Source organism: Chelonia mydas, chromosome 3 (assembly GCF_015237465.2).
Source record: "Chelonia mydas isolate rCheMyd1 chromosome 3, rCheMyd1.pri.v2, whole genome shotgun sequence".
NCBI lineage: Eukaryota > Metazoa > Chordata > Testudines > Cheloniidae > Chelonia > Chelonia mydas.
In genome coordinates this window covers 4,603,201-4,623,147 of record NC_057851.1, presented here as the reverse complement: position 1 = coordinate 4,623,147, position 19,947 = coordinate 4,603,201, and the positions used below count along the sequence as shown (strand labels likewise).

At 48.1% G+C, this 19,947-nt stretch overlaps 1 protein-coding gene across 3 annotated transcripts in view; it reads left to right on the top strand.

The window, feature by feature from the left end:
- Window positions 1-19,947, top strand: part of NUGGC (nuclear GTPase, germinal center associated) — a 90,478-nt gene that overhangs the window by 56,873 nt on the left and 13,658 nt on the right. For all 3 annotated transcript variants that reach the window (XM_037893767.2, XM_037893770.2, XM_037893766.2), the window contains exons 15-17: window positions 6,583-6,721; window positions 7,664-7,772; window positions 17,581-17,717. In XM_037893767.2, the coding sequence (XP_037749695.1) occupies window positions 6,583-6,721; window positions 7,664-7,772; window positions 17,581-17,717 (385 nt within the window). The remainder of the gene's footprint in view (window positions 1-6,582; window positions 6,722-7,663; window positions 7,773-17,580; window positions 17,718-19,947) is intronic.

The following is a 19,947-nucleotide window of genomic DNA, read 5'->3' as shown; positions in this document are numbered from 1 at the left end:
GTACTCCTTTTCTTTTTTGATCACTGGGAGGCATTCATGGAGAGAGAACTGTTCCCTTGGGATGGACTCCACCTGAGTAGGGAGGAAAATAGACTTCTGGGATGGAGGTTGGCACAACTGATTAAAAGTGCTTTAAACGAGGAACTTGGGGGAGGGGGTTGGGAGATGCTCATGTAATCTCCACGCCTGATTCTAATATTGACCAGGAGGAAAATCAAGAAAGACAGAATACAGCAGTAGGTAGGAGAATGGACATTAACAGGAAAGATACTGCCAATACCTGTGAAGGTAACAGACGGGTGATACTGGCAGTAGAATGATTGTACCCAATTGGGTGAGGAATCTGGGCAAAGCCAACCAACAACAGTTAAGATGTTTGTACACCAATGCAAAGAGCCTGAGGAACAACATGGAGTAGCTAGAACTACTGGTGCAGGAAGTGAAATCAGACACTATAGGGATATCAGAAACATGGTGGATAGTAGTCACAACTGGAATACAGGTATTGAAGGGTACGTGCTGTTCAGAAAAGACAGAACTAAAGGTAAAGGTGGTGGAGCAGCATTGTATTTTAATGATGAGGCAGACTGTAAGGAAATTAGGAGTGATGGAATGGATAAAACAGAGTCTGTTTTGGGTCAAAATCACTTTGAGGAAGAAAGCTACCAGAGGCTCTACTGGGTTAGTGCTGGGGGTCTGCTACAGACCCCAGAATCTGATTTTGATCTGGCTAGAGACCTCTTTAATGTTTTTAGTGAAATAAATACTACTGGGAATTGTGTGATTATGGGAGACTTTAACTTCCCAGATATAGATTAGAGGACAAGTGCTAGTAATAATAATTGGGCCCAGATTTTCCTGGATGTGATGGCTGACAGATTTCTACACCAAAGAGTCACCGAACCCACAAGAGGTGATGCCATTTTAGATTTTGGTGTTAGTGTGTAGTGAGAACCTCATAGAAGAGTGAAGAACTGAAGGATCTAAATGTGGAGGAGGCTTGGGATTACCTTAAATCAAAGTTGCAGAAGCTACCTGAAGCCTGGATCCCAAGCAAGGCGGGAAATTTGTAGGGAAGCATTACCAGACCAAGCTGGATGAGCACATATCTCAAACAGGTGATGAAGAGAAAGCAGAAAGCCTACAAAGAATGGAAGATGGGAAGGATCAGCAAGGAAAGCTACCTCTTGGAGGTCAGAAAGTGTAGAGAAAAAGTGAGAATTGCCCAAAGCCAAGCAGAGTTGGACCTTGCAAAGGGAATTAAAACCAATAGTAAAAGGTTCTGTAGCCATATAAATAAAAAGAAAACAAGGAAAGGAGGACCACTAAACACTGAGGATGGGTGGAGATCAAAGATAATCTAAACATGGCCTAACACCTAAACAAATACTTTGCCTGAGTTTTTAATAAGGCAAATGAGGAGCTCAGGGGTAGTAACAGGGTGGCTAATGGAAATGTGGTAATTTCTACTGTACTTCCATATCCTCATCTGAGATGGAAGTCAAACTACACAGCTTCATGGGACTAAATCAGAGGGCTTGGATAATCTCCATCCAAATATATTGAAGGAATTGGCACATGAAATCACAAGCCCAATAGCAAGGATTTTTAATGAATCTGGAAAACTCGGGAGTCATACCCTATGACTGGAGGATTGCTAATATAGTACCTGTGTCATAAATATAAAGGGAAGGGTAACAACCTTTATGTATGCAGTAACATAAAATCCCTCCTGGCCAGAGGTACAGAATCCCTTTACGTGTAAGGGGTTAAGAAGCTCAAATCACCTGGTTGGCATCTGACCAAAAGACACCAATAGGACCAATAAGGAAAGAAGATACTTTCAAATCTGGGAGGAGGGGAAGAGGTTTTGTTTGTGCTCTTTTCTTTTTTTTTTGGTTCCCTCTCTGGATAGAGAGAGAGAGAGACCAAGCAGGTAAACCATCTCTTGAAAAGATACCTGAAATGATACATATAAAATTACAGAAATTGTAAGTAAAGGCAAGGAAATGTGTTAGATTATCTTTTGTTTTAGCTTGTGAATTTTCCCTATGCTAAGAGGGAGATTTATTCCTGTTTTTTGTAACTTTGAACCTAAGCCTAGAGGGGAATCCACTGTGTTTTAAATCTTTTTATTTACCCTGTAAAGTTACCTTCCATTCTGATTTTGAAGGTGTGAGTCATTTACTTTTTTTAAAAAATAAAATTCTTCTTTTAAGAACCTGATTGATTTTCAGTGTGCTAAAAACTCAGGGGTTTGGTCTGCGCTCACTTTGTAACCAATTAGTTAGTATATTATTCTCAAGCCTCCCCAGGAAAGGGGGTGAAGGGGATTGGGGGAATATTTTGGGGAAACAGGGACTCCAAGTGGCCCTTTTTCCTGGATTTTTGTCTAAATCACTTGGTGGTGGCAGAAATACTGTACAAGGACAAGGAAAGGATTTGTGCCTTGGGGAAGGTTTAACCTAAGCTGATAGAAATGAGTTTAGGGGGTCTTTCGTGTAGGTCCCCACATGTGTACCCCAGAGTTCACAGTGGGGAGGGAACCCTGACAACCTGTTTTTAAGAAAGGGGGAAAAAGAGATCTGAAAAACTATAGCCCTGTTAGTTTGACCTCAGTTGTATGCAAGGTCTTAGAACAAAAGAAAGAGAAAGTAGTTAAGGACATAGTGGTAAACAGAAATTGGGATAAAATGCAACAGGGGTTTTTAGAAGGTAGATCGTGCCAGACCAGCCTGATGTCTTTCTTTGAGAAAACAAGTGATTTTTTTAGACAAAGGAAACGCAGTGGATCTAAATGCAGTGGACCAGGGGGATGAGGTGGATGAGGCTTTCTTCCAGCAACTTGCAGAAGCTACTAGATCGCATGCCCTGGTTCTCATAGGCGACTTTAATCTTCCTGATATCTGCTGGGAGAGCAATACAGCGGTGCACAGACAATCCAGGAAGTTTTTGGAAAATGTAGGGGACAATTTCCTGGTGCAAGTGCTAGAGGAGCCAACTAGGGGGGGAGCTTTTCTTGACCTGCTGCTCACAAACCGGGAAGAATTAGTGGGGGAAGCAAAAGTGGATGGGAACCTGGGAGGCAGTGATCATGAGTTGGTCAAGTTCAGGATTCTGACACAGGGAAGAAAGGTAAGCAGCAGAATAAGGACCCTGGACTTCAGGAAAGCAGACGTTGACTCCCTCAGGGAGAGGATGGGTAGGATCCCCTGGGGGAATAACATAAAGGGGAAAGGAGTCCAGGAGAGCTGGCTATATTTCAAGGAATCCCTATTGAGGTTACAGGGACAAACCATCCCGATGTGTCGAAAGAATAGTAAATATGGCAGGCGACCAACTTGGCTTAACAGTGAAATCCTAGCAGATCTTAAACATAAAAAAGAAGCTTACAAGAAGTGGAAGGTTGGACAAATGACCAGGGAAGAGTATAAAAATATTGCTGGGGCATGTAGGAATGAAATCAGGAGGGCCAAATCACACCTGGAGCTGCAGCTAGCAAGAGATGTCAAGAGTAACAAGAAGGGTTTCTTCAGGTATGTTGGCAACAAGAAGAAAGCCAAGGAAAGTGTGGGCCCCTTACTGAATGAGAGAGGCAACCTAGTGACAGAGGATGTGGAAATAGCTAATGTACTCAATGCTTTTTTTGCCTCTGTCTTCACGAACAAGATCAGCTCCCAGACTGCTGCGCTGGGCATCACAGCATGGGGAGTAGGTGGCCAGCCCTCTGTGGAGAAAGAGGTGGTTAGGGACTATTTAGAAAAGCTGGACGTGCACAAGTCCATGGGGCCAGATGCGTTGCATCCGAGACTGCTAAAGGAATTGGCGGCTGTGATTGCAGAGCCATTGACCATTATCTTTGAAAACTCGTGGCGAACGGGGGAAGTCCCGGATGACTGGAAAAAGGCTAATGTAGTGCCAATCTTTAAAAAAGGGAAGAAGGAGGATCCTGGGAACTACAGGCCAGTCAGCCTCAACTCAGTCCCCGGAAAAATCATGGAGCAGGTCCTCAAGGAATCAATCCTGAAGCACTTACACGAGAGGAAAGTGATCAGGAACAGTCAGCATGGATTCACCAAGGGAAGGTCCTGCCTGACTAATCTAATCGCCTTCTATGATGAGATTACTGGTTCTGTGGATGAAGGGAAAGCAGTGGATGCCACTAGGCATGACTGTCCAAGCTCCAGTCGTGACACATTATTATGACTGTAGACGAGACGATCAGCCCTGACTCTTCTCTCTTGTCCACCATTTATAATTGTTATGGTAGGGCCTCAGAACCCCAGTGACAGATCCTGGCTCCTACTGTGCTAGGCACTATGCAGACATGTTAAGAAGAAGACAGACCCTGCTCACAGTCTGGGCGTCAGACAAATGCTGGTGATGGATAGGAAGATGAGTAACAAAATGAAGTGGGCTTAGCAAAAAGCAGAAGTCTCAGATGCCACTAGCATAGGCCAGGCCCGAGGGGGTGCTGTGTAGGTCCCAGCAGAGCTGGGTTTAAGGAGGGATTTCAGGAGACTAAGGTGACACCTTGACAAATTTTGCAGCTCCATTGATTTCGGCGGGCCTGCTCCCACCTGCCATTCACACTTTCGTTAATTGCGCTGTACCTAAGTAACTTAGGGAAATGCCACCCTGTGCCCATTTGGGGTTTAAGTGGCGTTGGATACTGGCACGGAAGGAAGTGAATAAAGCTCCGTGGCTTCAATCCATCCCCGGTGCCCTAAAGGAGAAGGGCTCAGCCCAGTTAGATGAGAGGAAAGTGATCAGGAACAGTCAGCATGGATTCACCAAGGGCAAGTCATGCCTGACTAATCTAATTGCCTTCTATGACGAGATAACTGGTTCTGTGGATGAAGGAAAAGCAGTGGACGTGTTGTTCCTTGACTTTAGCAAAGCTTTTGACACTGTCTCCCACAGTATTCTTGTCAGCAAGTTAAAGAAGTATGGGCTGGATGAATGCACTATAAGGTGGGTAGAAAGTTGGCTAGATTGTCGGGCTCAACGGATAGTGATCAATGGCTCCATGTCTAGTTGGCAGCCAGTATCAAGTGGAGTGCCCCAAGGGTCGGTTCTGGGGCCGGTTTTGTTCAATATCTTCATAAATGATCTGGAGGATGGTGTGGATTGCACCCTCAGCAAATTTGCAGACGACACTAAACTGGGAGGAGAGGTAGATACGCTGGATGGTAGCGATAGGATACAGAGGGACTAGACAGATTGGAGGACTGGGCCAAAAGAAATCTGATGAGGTTCAGCAAGGACAAGTGCAGAGTCCTGCACTTAGGACAGAAGAATCCAATGCACTGCTACAGACTAGGGACCGAATGACTAGGCAGCAGTTCTGCAGAAAAGGACGTAGGGGTTATGGTGGATGGGAAGCTGGATATGAGTCAACAGTGTGCCCTTGTTGCCAAGAAGGCCAATGGCATTTTGGGATGTGTAAGTAGGGGCATTGCCAGCAGATCGAGGGACGTGATTGTACCCCTGTATTCGACATTGGTGAGGCCTCATCTGGAGTACTGTGTCCAGTTTTGGCCCCACACTACAAGAAGGATGTGGAAAAATTGGAGAGAGTCCAGCGGAGGGCAACAAAAATGATTAGGGGCCTGGAACACATGACTTATGAGGAGAGGCTGAGGGAACTGGGATTGTTTAGTCTGCGGAAGAGAAGAATGAGGGGGGATTTGATAGCTGCTTTCAACTACCTGAAAGGTGGTTCCAAAGAGGATGGATCTAGACTATTCTCATTGGTAGCGGATGACAGGACAAGGAGTAATGGTCTCAAGTTGCAGTGAGGGAGATTTAGGTTGGATATGAGGAAAAACTTTTTCACTACCAGGGTGGTGAAACACTGGAATTTGTTACCTATGGAGGTGGTGGAATCTCCTTCCTTAGAAGTTTTTAAGGTCAGGCTTGACAAAGCCCTGGCTGGGATGATTTAATTGGGGATCGGTCCTGCTTTGAACAGGGGGTGGGACTAGATGACCTCCTGAGGTCCCTTCCAACCCTGATAGTCTAAGATTCTATGATTCTATGATTCAGTAGTTGAGGCGGTGGAGGTGTGGCTCCTGCAGAGCTGGGGAGGTCAAAGTGTTTAACCCAGCTGCTATAGAAAGGTGTGTTTGGGTTTTCATTCCTTCCCAGAGAATTAAACTGTTAAGATCACATCCTCAGACTGGACTAGGTTGGTGTAAAGGGCATTTAAAACTGCTCTCACCTAGGGGACTCTCCCAACTATTCCAGCTTTACACCATCGGCTGCCCCTAGCCCTAGCGAAGAGTGTGATCTGGAGCTGAGCAGAGGGAGGGAGGGAGTGTGATAAGCACCTGTGTGCACTGGATTCAAGTGATCTTGAGCTGACAGAACAGTTCTCAGGGGATCAGTCCAGGTGATGTTAGAGCAGCCACAGGGCTAGTCTATCTTATGCCAGAGTCAGCATGGCACCTGGCCAGCTGTGGGATTGGAGGGGGGGATACAGATGTCTTAGAGCCACCTTTGTTTCTCCTCCTACCTCCCCACTCAGCTGTGTCGAGCCCATTTGTCTTTTTAATGATTCATATTTTATTATCCAACTAGGATCCAAAAGGGGACCAGAGCCTCGCTGAAACCCTGCCTTGACATGTTCAAAGACTCGGTGCAGGAGAAAATCCGCGAGGTTGGGAAGAAGAGCCCAGTGACCAGTGACCACTGCAAGCTCAACTTCTTCATTGAGGAAGTAAGTTGAGGTTAAGATAAGAGTGAGTGCTCTGCCCTTCCAGCCAGCACATCTGGGGTAAGGGTCATCCGGCTATCCTGCCCCTCTGCTTGGCAGGGCCGAGGAGGGCTGCAGGATGGGGATAACAATGGGAGAGTAACAATGGTTGATGGGGACTCTCAGGGAGTGCAGGATCGGCTCTGTGATGAACTCTGCCTTCTGACCCACTGATAAGAAACATGAACAGCTGTAGGTTGTAGCCAACACACAGTGTTTAGCATTTATTACCTGGCATCCATGCAGGGCCAGACTCTCAGGTGCAGCAGAGCTGTGTTTAGAACAGGACCCAAGGGGGAGGGGGGAAGAAATCACTTTGACTCCAGGACTGGTTTGGCCCTGGTGTAACTTAGAGCAGTGGTTCTCAACGCCGGTCCACCGCTTATTCAGGGAAAGACCATGGTGGGCTGGGCCGGTTTGTTTACTTGCCGCGTCCGCGGGTTCAGCCGATCGCGGATCCCACTGGCCGCGGTTCGCCGCTCCAGGCCAATGGGGGCTGCGGGAAGGGCAGCCAGCGCATCCCTCGGCCCACGCGGCTTCCCGCAGCCCCCAGGTGGAAAACTCAGCAGAGACTCAAAGCCTGCACCCCCAACCAGGGAATCTTCATGAACCACAGGAGTAATGAAGTTAGTTAGAAGGCACCAGGTGCTCTTTAGTCTTTACGCTGGGAAAAGGTATGTGGAGCTCACAGGCTGTTTGAATTCACATATTTGTACCTAAAACTCTGGCCTTAAGAATCCCACACCTGCATAGTCCACCTGGATTCTGTGTCTAACCAATAAGCAAAGCACCTCCCCACCCCGAAATCCCTGATCAGGTCTCCTCTTCCAAACCGTTTATTCAGATGGTTTTTACAAATGAGGGATTGAAAAGATAACGGCGAATGCTTTAAATTGATTCACGCAGACAAACATCATCCTGAGGACCCTGGAAAAAGAGATCCTTAAGAAGAAGATGGCTGTCTACGAGTCCCTTCCGCTATCCATCCAGAGTGACCTAAAGCCTTACTATGAAGGTAGGACCCTTTTGCTGGGTGACCCTGAATTTTGTGGTGTTTGTTCTCTGGCATCAGGCCGTGAGGGAGTGGTGATGATGATGATGAACTACTTTAACTTTATCCTCCAAACTGGAAAAATGCCTGATGAAGGGAGAGCACATAGAATCATAGAATATCAGGGTTGGAAGGGACCTCAGGAGGTCATCTAGTCCAACCCCCTGCTCAAAGCAGGGCCAATCCCCAACTAAATCATCCCAGCCAGGGCTTTGTCAAGCCTGACCTTAAAAAACTCTAAGGAAGGAGATACTACCACCTCTCCTTCCTTAGAGGCGCAAGTGGTGTTCTCGTCCATCCTCCCCGTGGAAGGAAAAGGACGGGGCAGGGACCGTCGGAACGTGGAAGTCAACGAATGGCTACGCAGGTGGTGTCGGAGAGAAGGCTTTGGATTCTTTGACCATGGGATGGTGTTCCATGAAGGAGGAGTGCTGGGCAGAGATGGGCTCCATCTTACGAAGAGAGGGAAGAGCATTTTTGCGAGCAGGCTGGCTAACCTAGTGAGGAGGGCTTTAAACTAGGTTCACCGGGGGAAGGAGACCAAAGCCCTGAGGTAAGTGGGAAAGCGGGATACCGGAAGGAAACACAGGCAGGAACGTCTGTGAGGGGCGGGCTCCTGCCTCATACTGAGAAGGAGGGGCGATCAGCAGGTTATCTCAAGTGCTTGTATACAAATGCACAAAGCCTTGGAAACAAGCAGGGAGAACTGGAGGTCCTGGTGATGTCAAGGAATTATGATGTCATTGGAATAACAGAGACTTGGTGGGATAACTCACATGACTGGAGTACTGTCATGGATGGTTATAAACTGTTCAGGAAGGACAGGCAGGGCAGAAAAGGTGGGGGAGTAGCACTGTATGTAAGGGAGCAGTATGACTGCTCAGAGCTCCGGTATGAAACTGCAGAAAAACCTGAGTGTCTATGGATTAAGTTTAGAAGTGTGAGCAACAAGAGTGATGTAGTGGTGGGAGTCTGCTATAGACCACCGGACCAGGGAGGTGAGGTGGATGAGGCTTTCTTCCGGCAACTCGTAGAAGCTACTAGATTGCACGCCCTGGTTCTCATGGGTGACTTATTTTTCCTGATATTTGCTGGGAGAGCAATACAGCGGTGCATAGACAATCCAGGAAGTTTTTGGAAAGCGTAGGGGACAATTTCCTGGTGCAAGTGCTAGACGAGCCAACTAGGGGGGGAGCTTTTCTTGACCTGCTGCTCACAAACAGGGAAGAATTAGTGGGGGAAGCAAAAGTGGACGGGAATCTGGGAGGCAGTGACCATGAGTTGGTTGAGTTCAGGATCCTGACGCAGGGAAGAAAGGTAAGCAGCAGGATACGGACCCTGGACTTCAGGAAAGCAGACTTCGACTCCCTCAGGGAGCGGATGGGTAGGATCCCCTGGGGGACTAACATGAAGGGGAAAGGAGTCCAGGAGAGCTGGCTGTATTTCAAGGAATCCCTGTTGAGGTTACAGGGACAAACCATCCCGATGAGTCGAAAGAATAGTAAATATGGCAGGCGACCAGCATAATTCCTTGACTGTGCCAGGACTTCCAGTTCTCCCTGCTTGTTTCCCAGGCTTCTTGCATTTGTGTATAGGCACTTGAGATAACTCGCTGATCGTCCTTCTTTCTCAGTATGAGGCAGGAGCCCTCCCTTCTCACGCTCTCGCTCTCCTGCTTCTGCTTCCTCCCGGTATACCACTTCCCACTTACCTCAGGGCTTTGGTCTCCTTCCCCCGGTGAACCTAGTTTAAAGCCCTCCTCACTAGGTTAGCCAGCCTGCTTGTAAAGAAGCTCTTCCCTATCTTTGTTAGGTGGAGCCTGTCTCTGGCTAGTACTCCTTCTTCTTGGAACACCATCCTATGGTCAAAGAATCCAAAGCCTTCTCTCCCACACCACCTGCGTAGCCATTAGTTGACTTCCACAATTTGACCGTCTCTACTGGGGCCTTTTCCTTCCACGGGGAGGATGGACGAGAACACCACATGCACCCTCAAACTCCTTTTATCCTTCTTCCCAGAGCCACGTACTCTGCAGTGATCCTCTCAAGTTCATTCTTGGCAGTATCATTGGTGCCCACGTGGAGAAGCAGGAAGGGGTAGCGATCCGAGGGCTTGATGAGTCTCGGCAGTCTCTCCGTCACATCGTAAATCCTAGCTCCTGGCAAGCAGCAGACTTCTCAGTTTTCCCGGTCGGGGCAGCAGATAGATGACTCAGTCCCCCTGAGGAGAGAGTCCCCGACCACCACCACCCGCCTCCTTCTCTTGGGAGCGGTGGTCGTGGAACCCCCAACCCTAGGACAGCACATCTCATGCCTTCCAATCGGCGGAGTCTCCTTCTGTTCCCTTCCCTCAGATGTATCATCTAGTCCACTTTCCGCATTAGTACTTGTGGAGAGAATATGAAAACGGTTGTTTACCTGTATCTGCATTGCTGGTACATGGTCGCTCCCCTTTCTTCTTCTGGAGGTCGCATGCTGCCAAATTTCTTCACTGTCCTCCTGTCCCCGCTGTGCAGCCTGCTCTGAATCTTCAGAACGTTGTGTCTGTAGAAGCATATCCTAACGTCTGTCCAGGAAATCTTCAGTTTCTCTTATGTAACGCAGGGTCGATACTTGTTTCTCCAGACCTTGAACCTTCTCTTCCAGTATGGAGACCAGCTTGCAATTTGTACAGACAAAGTCACTTCTGTCCTGTGGAAGAAAGACAAACATGGCACATCCAGTGCAGGTCACAACAGCTGAACGCTCACCATCCATATTATCTTCCTTCTACGAGCTTCTTCAGGAGTTGTAGTAACTACTCAGAGAAGCCTGCAAGACATTGGTCTCTATCTTCAAGCATAAAGGGGATGTTTAAGCATGTCATTATTACTGACTGTCATGGGGTGTATGTACCCCACGCTGGCCCAGCAAGCAAAGGTTTAGCACAGTCACTGCTGATTGGCAGCCTCACCACAGCTGGGAGTATCAAAGGGCCGAGAAGCAGAGGGGCGTGGCGCCTGCCAGAGGAGTGAGCAGGCGGAGAAGGGAACTCCTGCCAGCAGGCTGCTGAAGAGCCAGCAGGGAAAACACCCTAGAAAGAGACAACCAGAGCACCAGGCTGAAAAGCCTGCAGAAACCTGAGGGAGGTAGGAAGGAGCTCAGGGCACAGCCAGAGTCGACAAATGCTGATCCAGTTTATCTAGGTTGAGGCCCTGAGCTGGAACCCAGTGGAGTGGGCAGGCCTGGGTTCCCCTACTGACCCTGCTGGCTCTGTGGATGAGGGGAAAGCAGTGGACATGCTATTCCTTGACTTTAGCAAAGCATTTGACACGATCTCCCACAGTATTCTTGCCAGGAAGTAAAAGAAGTATGGGCTGGATGAATGGACTATAAAGTGGATAGAAAGCTGGCTAGATCATCGGGCTGAACAGGTAGTGATCAATGGCTCCATGTCCAGTTGGTAGCCGGTATCCAGCGGAATGCCCCAAGGGTCGGTTCTGGGGCCGGTTTTGTTCAATATCTTCCTTAATGATCTGGAGGATGGCGTGGATTGCACCCTCAGCAAGTTTGCAGATGACACTAAACTAGGAGGAGTGGTAGATATGCTGGATGGTAGGGATAGGATACAGAGGGACCTAGACAAATTGGAGGATTGGGCCAAAAGAAATCTGATGAGGTTCAACAAGGACAAGTGCAGAGTCCTGCACTTAGGAGGGAAGAATCCCATGCACCGCTACAGACTAGGGACCGAATGGCTAGGCTGCAGTTCTGCAGAAAAGGACCTAGGGGTTACAGTGGACAAGAAGCTGGATATGAGTCAACAGTGTGCCCTTGTTGCCAAAAAGGCTAATGGCATTTTGGGCTGTATAAGTAGGGGCATTGCCAGCAGATTGAGGGACGTGATAATTCCCCTCTTTTGGCACTGGTGAGGCCTCATCTGGAGTACTGTGTCCAGCTTTGGGCCCCACACTACAAGAAGGATGTGGAAAAACTGGAAAGAGTCCAGTGGAGGGCAACAAAAATGATCAGAGGGCTGGAACACATGACTTATGAGGAGAGGCTGAGGGAACTGGGATTATTTAGTCTGCGGAAGAGAAGAATGAGGGGGGATTTGTTAGCTGCTTTCAACTACCTGAAAGGGGGTTCCAAAGAGGATGGATCTAGACTGTTCTCAGTGGTGGCAGATGACAGAACGAGGAGTAATGGTCGCAAGTTGCAGTGGGGGAGGTTTAGGTTGGATATTAGGAAAAACTTTTTCACTAGGAGGGTGGTGAAGTACTGGAATGCGTTACCTAGGGAGATGGTGGAATCTCCTTCCTTAGAGTTTTTTAAGGTCAGGCTTGACAAAGCCCTGGCTGGGATGATTTAGTTGGGGATTGGTCCTGCTTTGAGCAGGGGGTTGGACTAGATGACCTCCTGAGGTCCCTTCCAACCCTGATATTCTATGATTCTATGCTTCTATGACCCCCTGATGAACTTAAGGGCAGAAAGAGTTTTCAGATTTCTGGGCACCAACCCATCAAGTAAATGAGTCACATGATGAAATGACTGGAAAGAATTATCGAGAAAAAACTTTGTGAGGAACTGGAGCATCAAGTAAGTGACAGACAATTTGGGTTTGTGCCAGGAAGGTCAATGATCAACGCAGTGTCTGCAGCCCAAATCCTGCAGGAGAAGTACAGAGAGAAATGCAAGGAATTTCATTTAGTGTTTGAGGACTTAGAGAAGGCTTATAAGAGCATCCCTAGAGGTGATGCCTGTGGACTCACAATCTGCTGGAGTTATATATTCAGACGACCATGGACATGTACGAGGGCCGCAAAATAGTAGTGAGGAGCAGCTCTGGCTCCAGTGGGCCATTTACCGTAAGGTCTACAACAAGGATCAGCTTTAAGCCATTCCTATTTGTGATTGTAATGGACACCCTGAGGCAGGGCATTAGGAGAGAGGCTCCATGGAGCGTGCTTTTCACGGATGACATAATGTTGTGTCGCAAGGATAAACATGAACTAGAAAGGGGCCTAGAATGATGGATGGCTGCAGGAGAAGAACACGGTTTACAAATCAGCTGACAAAAGATGGAATACACATGATGCTTCATGGAGAAGGACAAGGAGAAGCCAGTAAAGCTGGATGGTATAGCGTTACAATACACGCAACAATTTAAATATCTCGGGTCAGTGTTGAGCCTTGATGGGAATGTGGAAATGGACGTTAAGAGTCTCATGAAGAGCACTTGGTGTGTAAATGGAGGGAGTTGATGAGTTCTCTTTAGTACCAAGATGCCAAGAAAACTAAAGAGCAAAGCGTATAAGACCATAGTTAGACCAGCCATGACATACAGGTCAGAATGCTGGCCAAGGAGGAAGAGAGAACGACTACTTCACACTGCAGAAATGAGAATGCTCTGGGGGACAATGAGTAAGACCAGAACTGAGAGGCTAATCAGTGAGATGGAATGATGCAGGTACATCCGATCAGGAAAAACTGAAGGAGTGTTGACTAAGGTGGCTGGGTTGTGTGAGACGACAACACATTGAGAGAGTACAATATCTACTATTCACAGGACAAAGACCATGAGGAAGACCCAGAAAAGGGTGGTTTGAGATGCTGGAGGAGGACATGAAGAAGTTTCGTCTCAGGTTGGAAGATACACTTGACAGGAATGCTTGGAAACCAAGAACAAGAGCCACCGACCCTGACTAAAATGGGACAGGAAAGCGAAGAAGAAGTTTGTTCTCTGGCCTCTTGAGATGTTTTTTCCAGGCAGATAGAAGAACTCTTCTTGCCTCTCACTGGGGACTAGTTGCAGGGACCATCTCAGATTCATTAGCACCAGTAAAGTATGAAGCAAAATATGTAAATTGGTGTTCTTGGGCAACATGGGTTTGATGGTGCCATAGATCCGGCCGGTGCTCCCTTCCAGCCATCCAGCGGACTGCTGTGAGGGGAATCCAAGCCTCTGGATCCCTGGGAGTTTTAAACTTCCCTGGGTCTCAGTGGGGTGCAGCACTGGTTCCTCCCTTGGCCTCTCTGGAACATTTCCTGGACATCAACTCCCAGTCTGCTACCCCTTCACGGAAATGGAGCTCCTCACACCTCCTGTGTTGGGCCCCCAGGCCACAAACTGATCCTCCCTAAGACACCCCAGTTACTTAAACACACCCTCTCCAAGAACTCCATCTCAAAGGTGTGAAGCTTCTGGTTTACAGTGTAACTCTCTGCAGAGGCAGGCAGGAGCTGTGAAGCATTCAACACCAAAGAGAGACTTTTTCAGATAAAGCACAGGAGAATACCGAGCACACACAACACTAAACCCTACCTGCATTTCCCTGCCTCTGTTTCCTCACCGCTCCAGGGCATTCTTTGGGCTGAGGTCAGGGTCCCTTCGGTTATCCATAGTCCTGCTTCAGTGCACGGCTTGTGGGCTGAAACATGGAGCCTTCTTCCCCCTGGGTCAGCTTGCTTCCTTTTCCCTTGCCAGTTTAACCTCTTCCCTTGGCAGTCCCTGGGGCCATCTGGGCTCAGGAGAGCAAGCAGGCACCCTGTCATAAATATAAAGGGAAGGGTAAACCCCTTTAAAATCCCTCCTGGCCAGAGGAAAAATCCTCTCACCTGTAAAGGGTTAAGAAGCTAAAGGTAACCTCGCTGGCACCTGACCAAAATGACCAATGGGGAGACAAGATACTTTCAAAAGCTGGGAGGAGGGAGAGAAACAAAGAGTCTGTGTCTGTCGGTATGCTGCTCTTGCCGGGGATAGAACAGGAATGGAGTCTTAGAACTTTTAGTAAGTAATCTAGCTAGGTATGCGTTAGATTATGATTTCTTTAAATGGCTGAGAAAAGAATTGTGCTGAATAGAATGACTATTTCTGTCTGTGTGTCTTTTTTGTAACTTAAGGTTGTTCCTAGAGAGATTCTCTATGTTTTGAATCTAATTACCCTGTAAGGTATCTACCATCCTGATTTTACAGGGGTGATTCCTTTACCTCTATTTACTTCTATTTCTATTAAAAGTCTTCTTGTAAGAAAACTGAATGCTTTTTCATTGTTCTCAGATCCAAGGGTTTGGGTCTGTGGTCACCTATGCAAATTGGTGAGGATTTTTACCAAACCTTTCCCAGGAAGTGGGGTGCAAGTGTTGGGAGGATTTTGCGGGGAAAGACGTGTCCAAATTACGTTTCCCAGTAAATCCAGTTAGAGTTTGGTGGTGACAGTGGATATTCCAAGGACAAAGGATAAAATTAATTTGTACCTTGGGGAAGTTTTAACCTAAGCTAGTAAAAGTAAGCTTAGGAGGTTTTCATGCAGGTCCCCACATCTGTACCCTAGAGTTCAGAGTGGGGGAGGAACCTTGACACACCCTCTGCCTGTTGCAGCCCCTGCATGCCAAGTTGCTTCTTTCTCCTTTTGAGGTAGAAACAAAACAGCCAAAGACCCCATAGATCCGCTCATCCCTCTTTATCACTTTTAGCACCTTCTGTCAGGCAATACCCTTGCCAGCTTCTTCAGATGAACACAAACCCCTGTCAGGTGACTTTGTTGCCCAGGCAACCTCTACCTTGACATATCAGTTCCCTTGGGTGAGCTAGTCCACTGTCTAGGGCAATTACATTTCAATATCTTCTGTTAAAGACCATCCGTTGTCAGCCCTGTGTCACTGTGCATTGGAATTTCAGCCCAATGCAAAGGCAATAGCATAACAGGGAGGACAGCTAGCTCTCACTTTCAAAATGCAGTCTGCAGCCTGGCACAGGACCTGCAACATCCACCGGTGTCAAACAGAAGTCATACGTTTGTACAGACAGATTCCCAAATTGTCACAGGTGGGCATTGGCCCAGGTGCTAGGGGACGGATGTCAACAACTCAGAAGCCACCCATGAACTCAGTCCAATTATTGACAATCTCAGCAGAGGGGCTGAGGACTTGAACCAGTCTGGCTCCCTTGCCTTTTAACTGGAAACTCACCTGGAAATTGCGGTGCGGGGTGGTGATTCTCAGTGTTTCTGGGGATGGGGGATTGGACTGAGGCATATCTCTGGGACAGAGGATAGATACTTGCTGAGGGTCATTGTGAGAGTGATGACCAGGTAGGGGATCGGGTGGGTCTCTGTTTGGGCCTGGCTGGAAGGTTTGGTGACTGGGGGTTGTCATTACCATGGTAATGCTGTCCAGGCTGCTAAGCTGTTACAGCTGCTCAGTGCTTCTGTTGTTGGAGCTCCGGCATTATCAGCACTAGCAAATAGTGCAGCCTGCTAATTCAGCAGCCCTCGATGTTACTCATAAAGAGAGACCAGAGGCACAGTTCAGTGACAAAGGCACTTGGCCAGGTTTATTGCCTTCCAGGCACAGTGCCCCCTGGCAAGGAGCGGCTCAGCCAGCAGGTGGAATTTCTGCTGTCCTGTCAGGGTTAAGGCGAGGTACCCCAACATTAATAGACTGAGACAAACAACTTACAGACGGCCTTATGTGTTTCATGACACCTGCTTGTTACCTCCTTGCTCCTGATGTCTCTGGCAAAACATCCTTATTCATCACTTCTGTCAAATCCTCTTATCTTGTGCTAGATTGGGGGTGTACCTGTGCTAGCCTTCTGGAATGTGTTTACGTACAAACCCAGTGACTGGTGCTTCTTAGAACTGCCCGTGTTTTACCAGTGCTAGCAGGATCCTTGCCCAGTTCATGCACCAGACAGTGAACTTGTAAGCACCTGCTTTAATACGTGGCCTGACTTTGGTTCACAGCCTCTGGCTCGGGTCTCATGACCCCATGCTCCATGCTGTGTGTGTCTGTCTGTCTGTCTGTCTGTCTCTCTCTCTCTCTCTACTACTAGGATCAGTCTGAGATCCTTGTGGATGGGTGGAAGCAGAGCAGTCCCTTGGATATGGCCAATCGAGGCGACTGCCCCAGGCCCTGCGCTTTTGATAAAATCATGAGGAGGTGGGCAGGGAAGTGAGGCAGGAGGGCAAGCGGGGTGAGGAGGCGAATGGGGAGGAGAGCGGCAGGCGGGCTGGGGGGCAAGGAGGATCCCCCCACCAGAACCTTCCCCTCCCCCCAGCGCCCCCTGCCCACTGTCAGGCCCCGCCGATCAGCGCCTCCCCCTCCCTCACACACCTACTGCCTGGCGCATATCAGATGTTTCGCAGCATCAGGAGGCACTGGGGGGAGGAGTGAGGGCAGGGAAGAGGCAGGGCGGGGTGGAGGAGGGAAAAGGGGTGGTGCCTTGGGGAGAGGGGTGGAGTGGGGGTGGGGCCTGGACGGAGCCTGGGGGAGCACCCCTGGGCAAATTAGAAGCTCGGCGCCTATGTCCCGGGCCCCACATCTCCCTAGATGGCCCTGGGTAGAGGAGTTCCAGAAGGATTGAAGAGGCACGGGAGAAGGAACCAGGGCACTTCGCTGAGGCAGAGGAGTGGGATGGGGAAGAGTCTTGGAACAGGAATTGGGATCTGGCACAAATCAATTCCTGCTCAGAGTTTCACTGGCATCTCTGCAGTGCCCTGAGGCGGTGAGGCCCCTCCCACTCTGGGCTGGGGCATGTGTGAACATGGCGGCGTCATTTGCATTGAGGAATCTGAAGGAGTGTCTTTCTCTGGGGCATCCAGGCTGGCTCCTTTCTCCAGCACTAAAGTCGCTGTCACTAGAAGAAGCAGCTAGATGTCCCTTCGGGTGGTGCCATAACTGCCATTGGCTACCATTCTTTTCTTCACCTAAACCCGGTACCTGCCGCCCTCCCTGCCCCAAATCCTTCCCACTCTTGTCTAGAGCTCTGACTGCTCCCATCTTTCCAACAGAGGTGGCTAAGATCCACGGGCCGCAATCCTGCCAGAGGATGCAAAATACCCTCAAGGAGAGCATTGAGAAAAAGGCGGAGGGTGGAATGTTTGAGAAGGCAAAGGAGAAGATGAAGATGCAGCTCCAGGAACTGAAGGTGAGGGATGCTCCCCCCTGCTCTGTGGGGCTGTATTTATGGGTTTGGGTGGTGCTGTCTGGCAACAGTACAGTGTCCACAGAGGGAGTGGCCCAGAGCAAGCTACCCAGCCAGAATGTAGGCCAAAGATATTGGAGCAAACCCCCTGCTTCATGGGATGTTCAGCTTCCACCAAGAGTAGACACAATGTGACCTTGATATTCAAGGCGTCCTTTAAGGGTCTGAACTTGCAAACACACATGTGCCTAATGAATAGGACCATTGACTCCAGTGGAACCACAAATGGGCTTTAAAGTAAGTGTCAGCATAGTTTGCAGAATCACTGATATTTATTATTTGTGTTACCATAGCGCTAAGGAGCACTGGTCATGGCCAGACCCCACCGTTTTGGGTGCTGTATAAACATAGAACAAAAGGACAGACTCTGCCCCAGAGAGCTTACGATCCAAGTATAAGACAAGAGACAACAGGTGATCGGAGTGTAACTGATCTCTCCACAGTGAACTGCAGGGAACTCGAAGGTGTAGCAAGAAAGAGTAGTGATCGCACCATTTCCATGAGAGTCGGTGTATGCTCCAGCAACTCGTACCTTCTTTGTACAGAACAACAAGCGGTTCACCTGGCTCAGTGTAACGAGCAACGCTTTCCGCAAGCTCGTTAAAGATATGTGCCCATGGTAACTGTGAGCACATCTGTCTGTAGGTGAATCCAAGTATTTGCAGGACACTGGAAGATGCAAACAAGCATTTTGATGCTGCGCTCTATTTTTACGCATGCAAACTGATGGGGCCCACAGTGAGTGTGAAGGCTTGTTGAACCGGCCCTGTGGATAGTACTGAGCATAGCTACTGCCTAGTTATTACAAAAAGCAACTGTGAGATGCGAACCGTTCTGGTGACATTGTAAATGCTGTCCCCTGATATAGACAAGGTGGATGAGGTAATATGTTCTGTTGGACCAGCTTCTGTTGGTGAGAAAGACAAGCTTTCAAGCTTCACAGAGCTCTTCTTCAGGTCTAGAAAAGGTAACTAGTGTGTCTCAAATAAATACAAGGTGATACTGATGGTTAAGCATAAGGGTTTAACATGTGGCACCACTTTACATGCAGTGGGCAGATAACACCTCTGCAGTCATAGGACAAAGGAGGGTTAGTAGGTTACAGATTGTTGCAATAAGCCATAAATCCAGTGTCTCTGTTGATCCTTGATTTTTGGTGTCTAACAGAGTTATGTATTTAAGGTCCCAGGCTTGTCTTTTGAGAGTGTTGTGCAGGTTGCCTTTGAGGAAGAGGCCTAAGAGATCAGCTATAGAGTGATCGCTCTGTGTAAAGTGTTCCCCCACTGGTGGCAGGGTGTTTTTGTCTCTTTTCATTTTTCTGTGTGAGTTCATGGAAGGGTGTGGTGATTATCTGGTTTCACCCACATGGTGGTTGTTGGGGCATTTGATGCAGTGGGTGAGGTACACCATATGCTGGGATAGGCATATGTAGGACCCCTGGATCTTGAAAAGTGTGTTGTGGAGAGGGGGTGGGGGGATTGACCATCGTAGCACTGGAGACATGTCTGCAGGTTTTGCAACTGTTCTGGCAGGATCTGGTGTTGCTTTGAATTGGTCAATGGGGACTTTGCTTCTGATTATGAGATTAGCAAGTTTTGGGGATTGTTTGGAGCCCAGCAGAAGGGGTTTAGGGAAAAAATTCTTTCAAGATGTGGTCCTTATAAAATAAGGGCTGTAATTGTTTGACACCTGTGGGTTGATTGTATTAGCCACTCCATTATCTTGCCGAGGATCAATGTCAGACTGACAGACTTATAATTACCCAGGTCATCCTGTTTAATCTTTTTAAATATTGGCACAACATTAGCTTTCTTCCAGTCTTCTGGAACTTCCCCGGTGTTCCAAGACTTTATTGAAAATCGACAGCAATTGTTCAGTGAGTTCGTCAGCCAGCTCTTTTTGTACTTTTGAATGCAAGTTATCTGGACCTGCTGATTTATAAATGTCTAATTTTAGAAGCTGCTGTTTAACATCGTCCCAAGATACTAGTGGAATGGAAAGAGTGTTATCATCATTGTATGATATGAGTGTGACACTCTTTACCTCGAAGTAGCACCCTGGAACCCCCATATTCATCACTGTCGTGCGATTGATATGTTTTGTACAAAGCCTGCCTTGTGAGGTATCATTTAAATGTCTTCATCTTTTGAACCTTAATATCCTGTTGACTCAC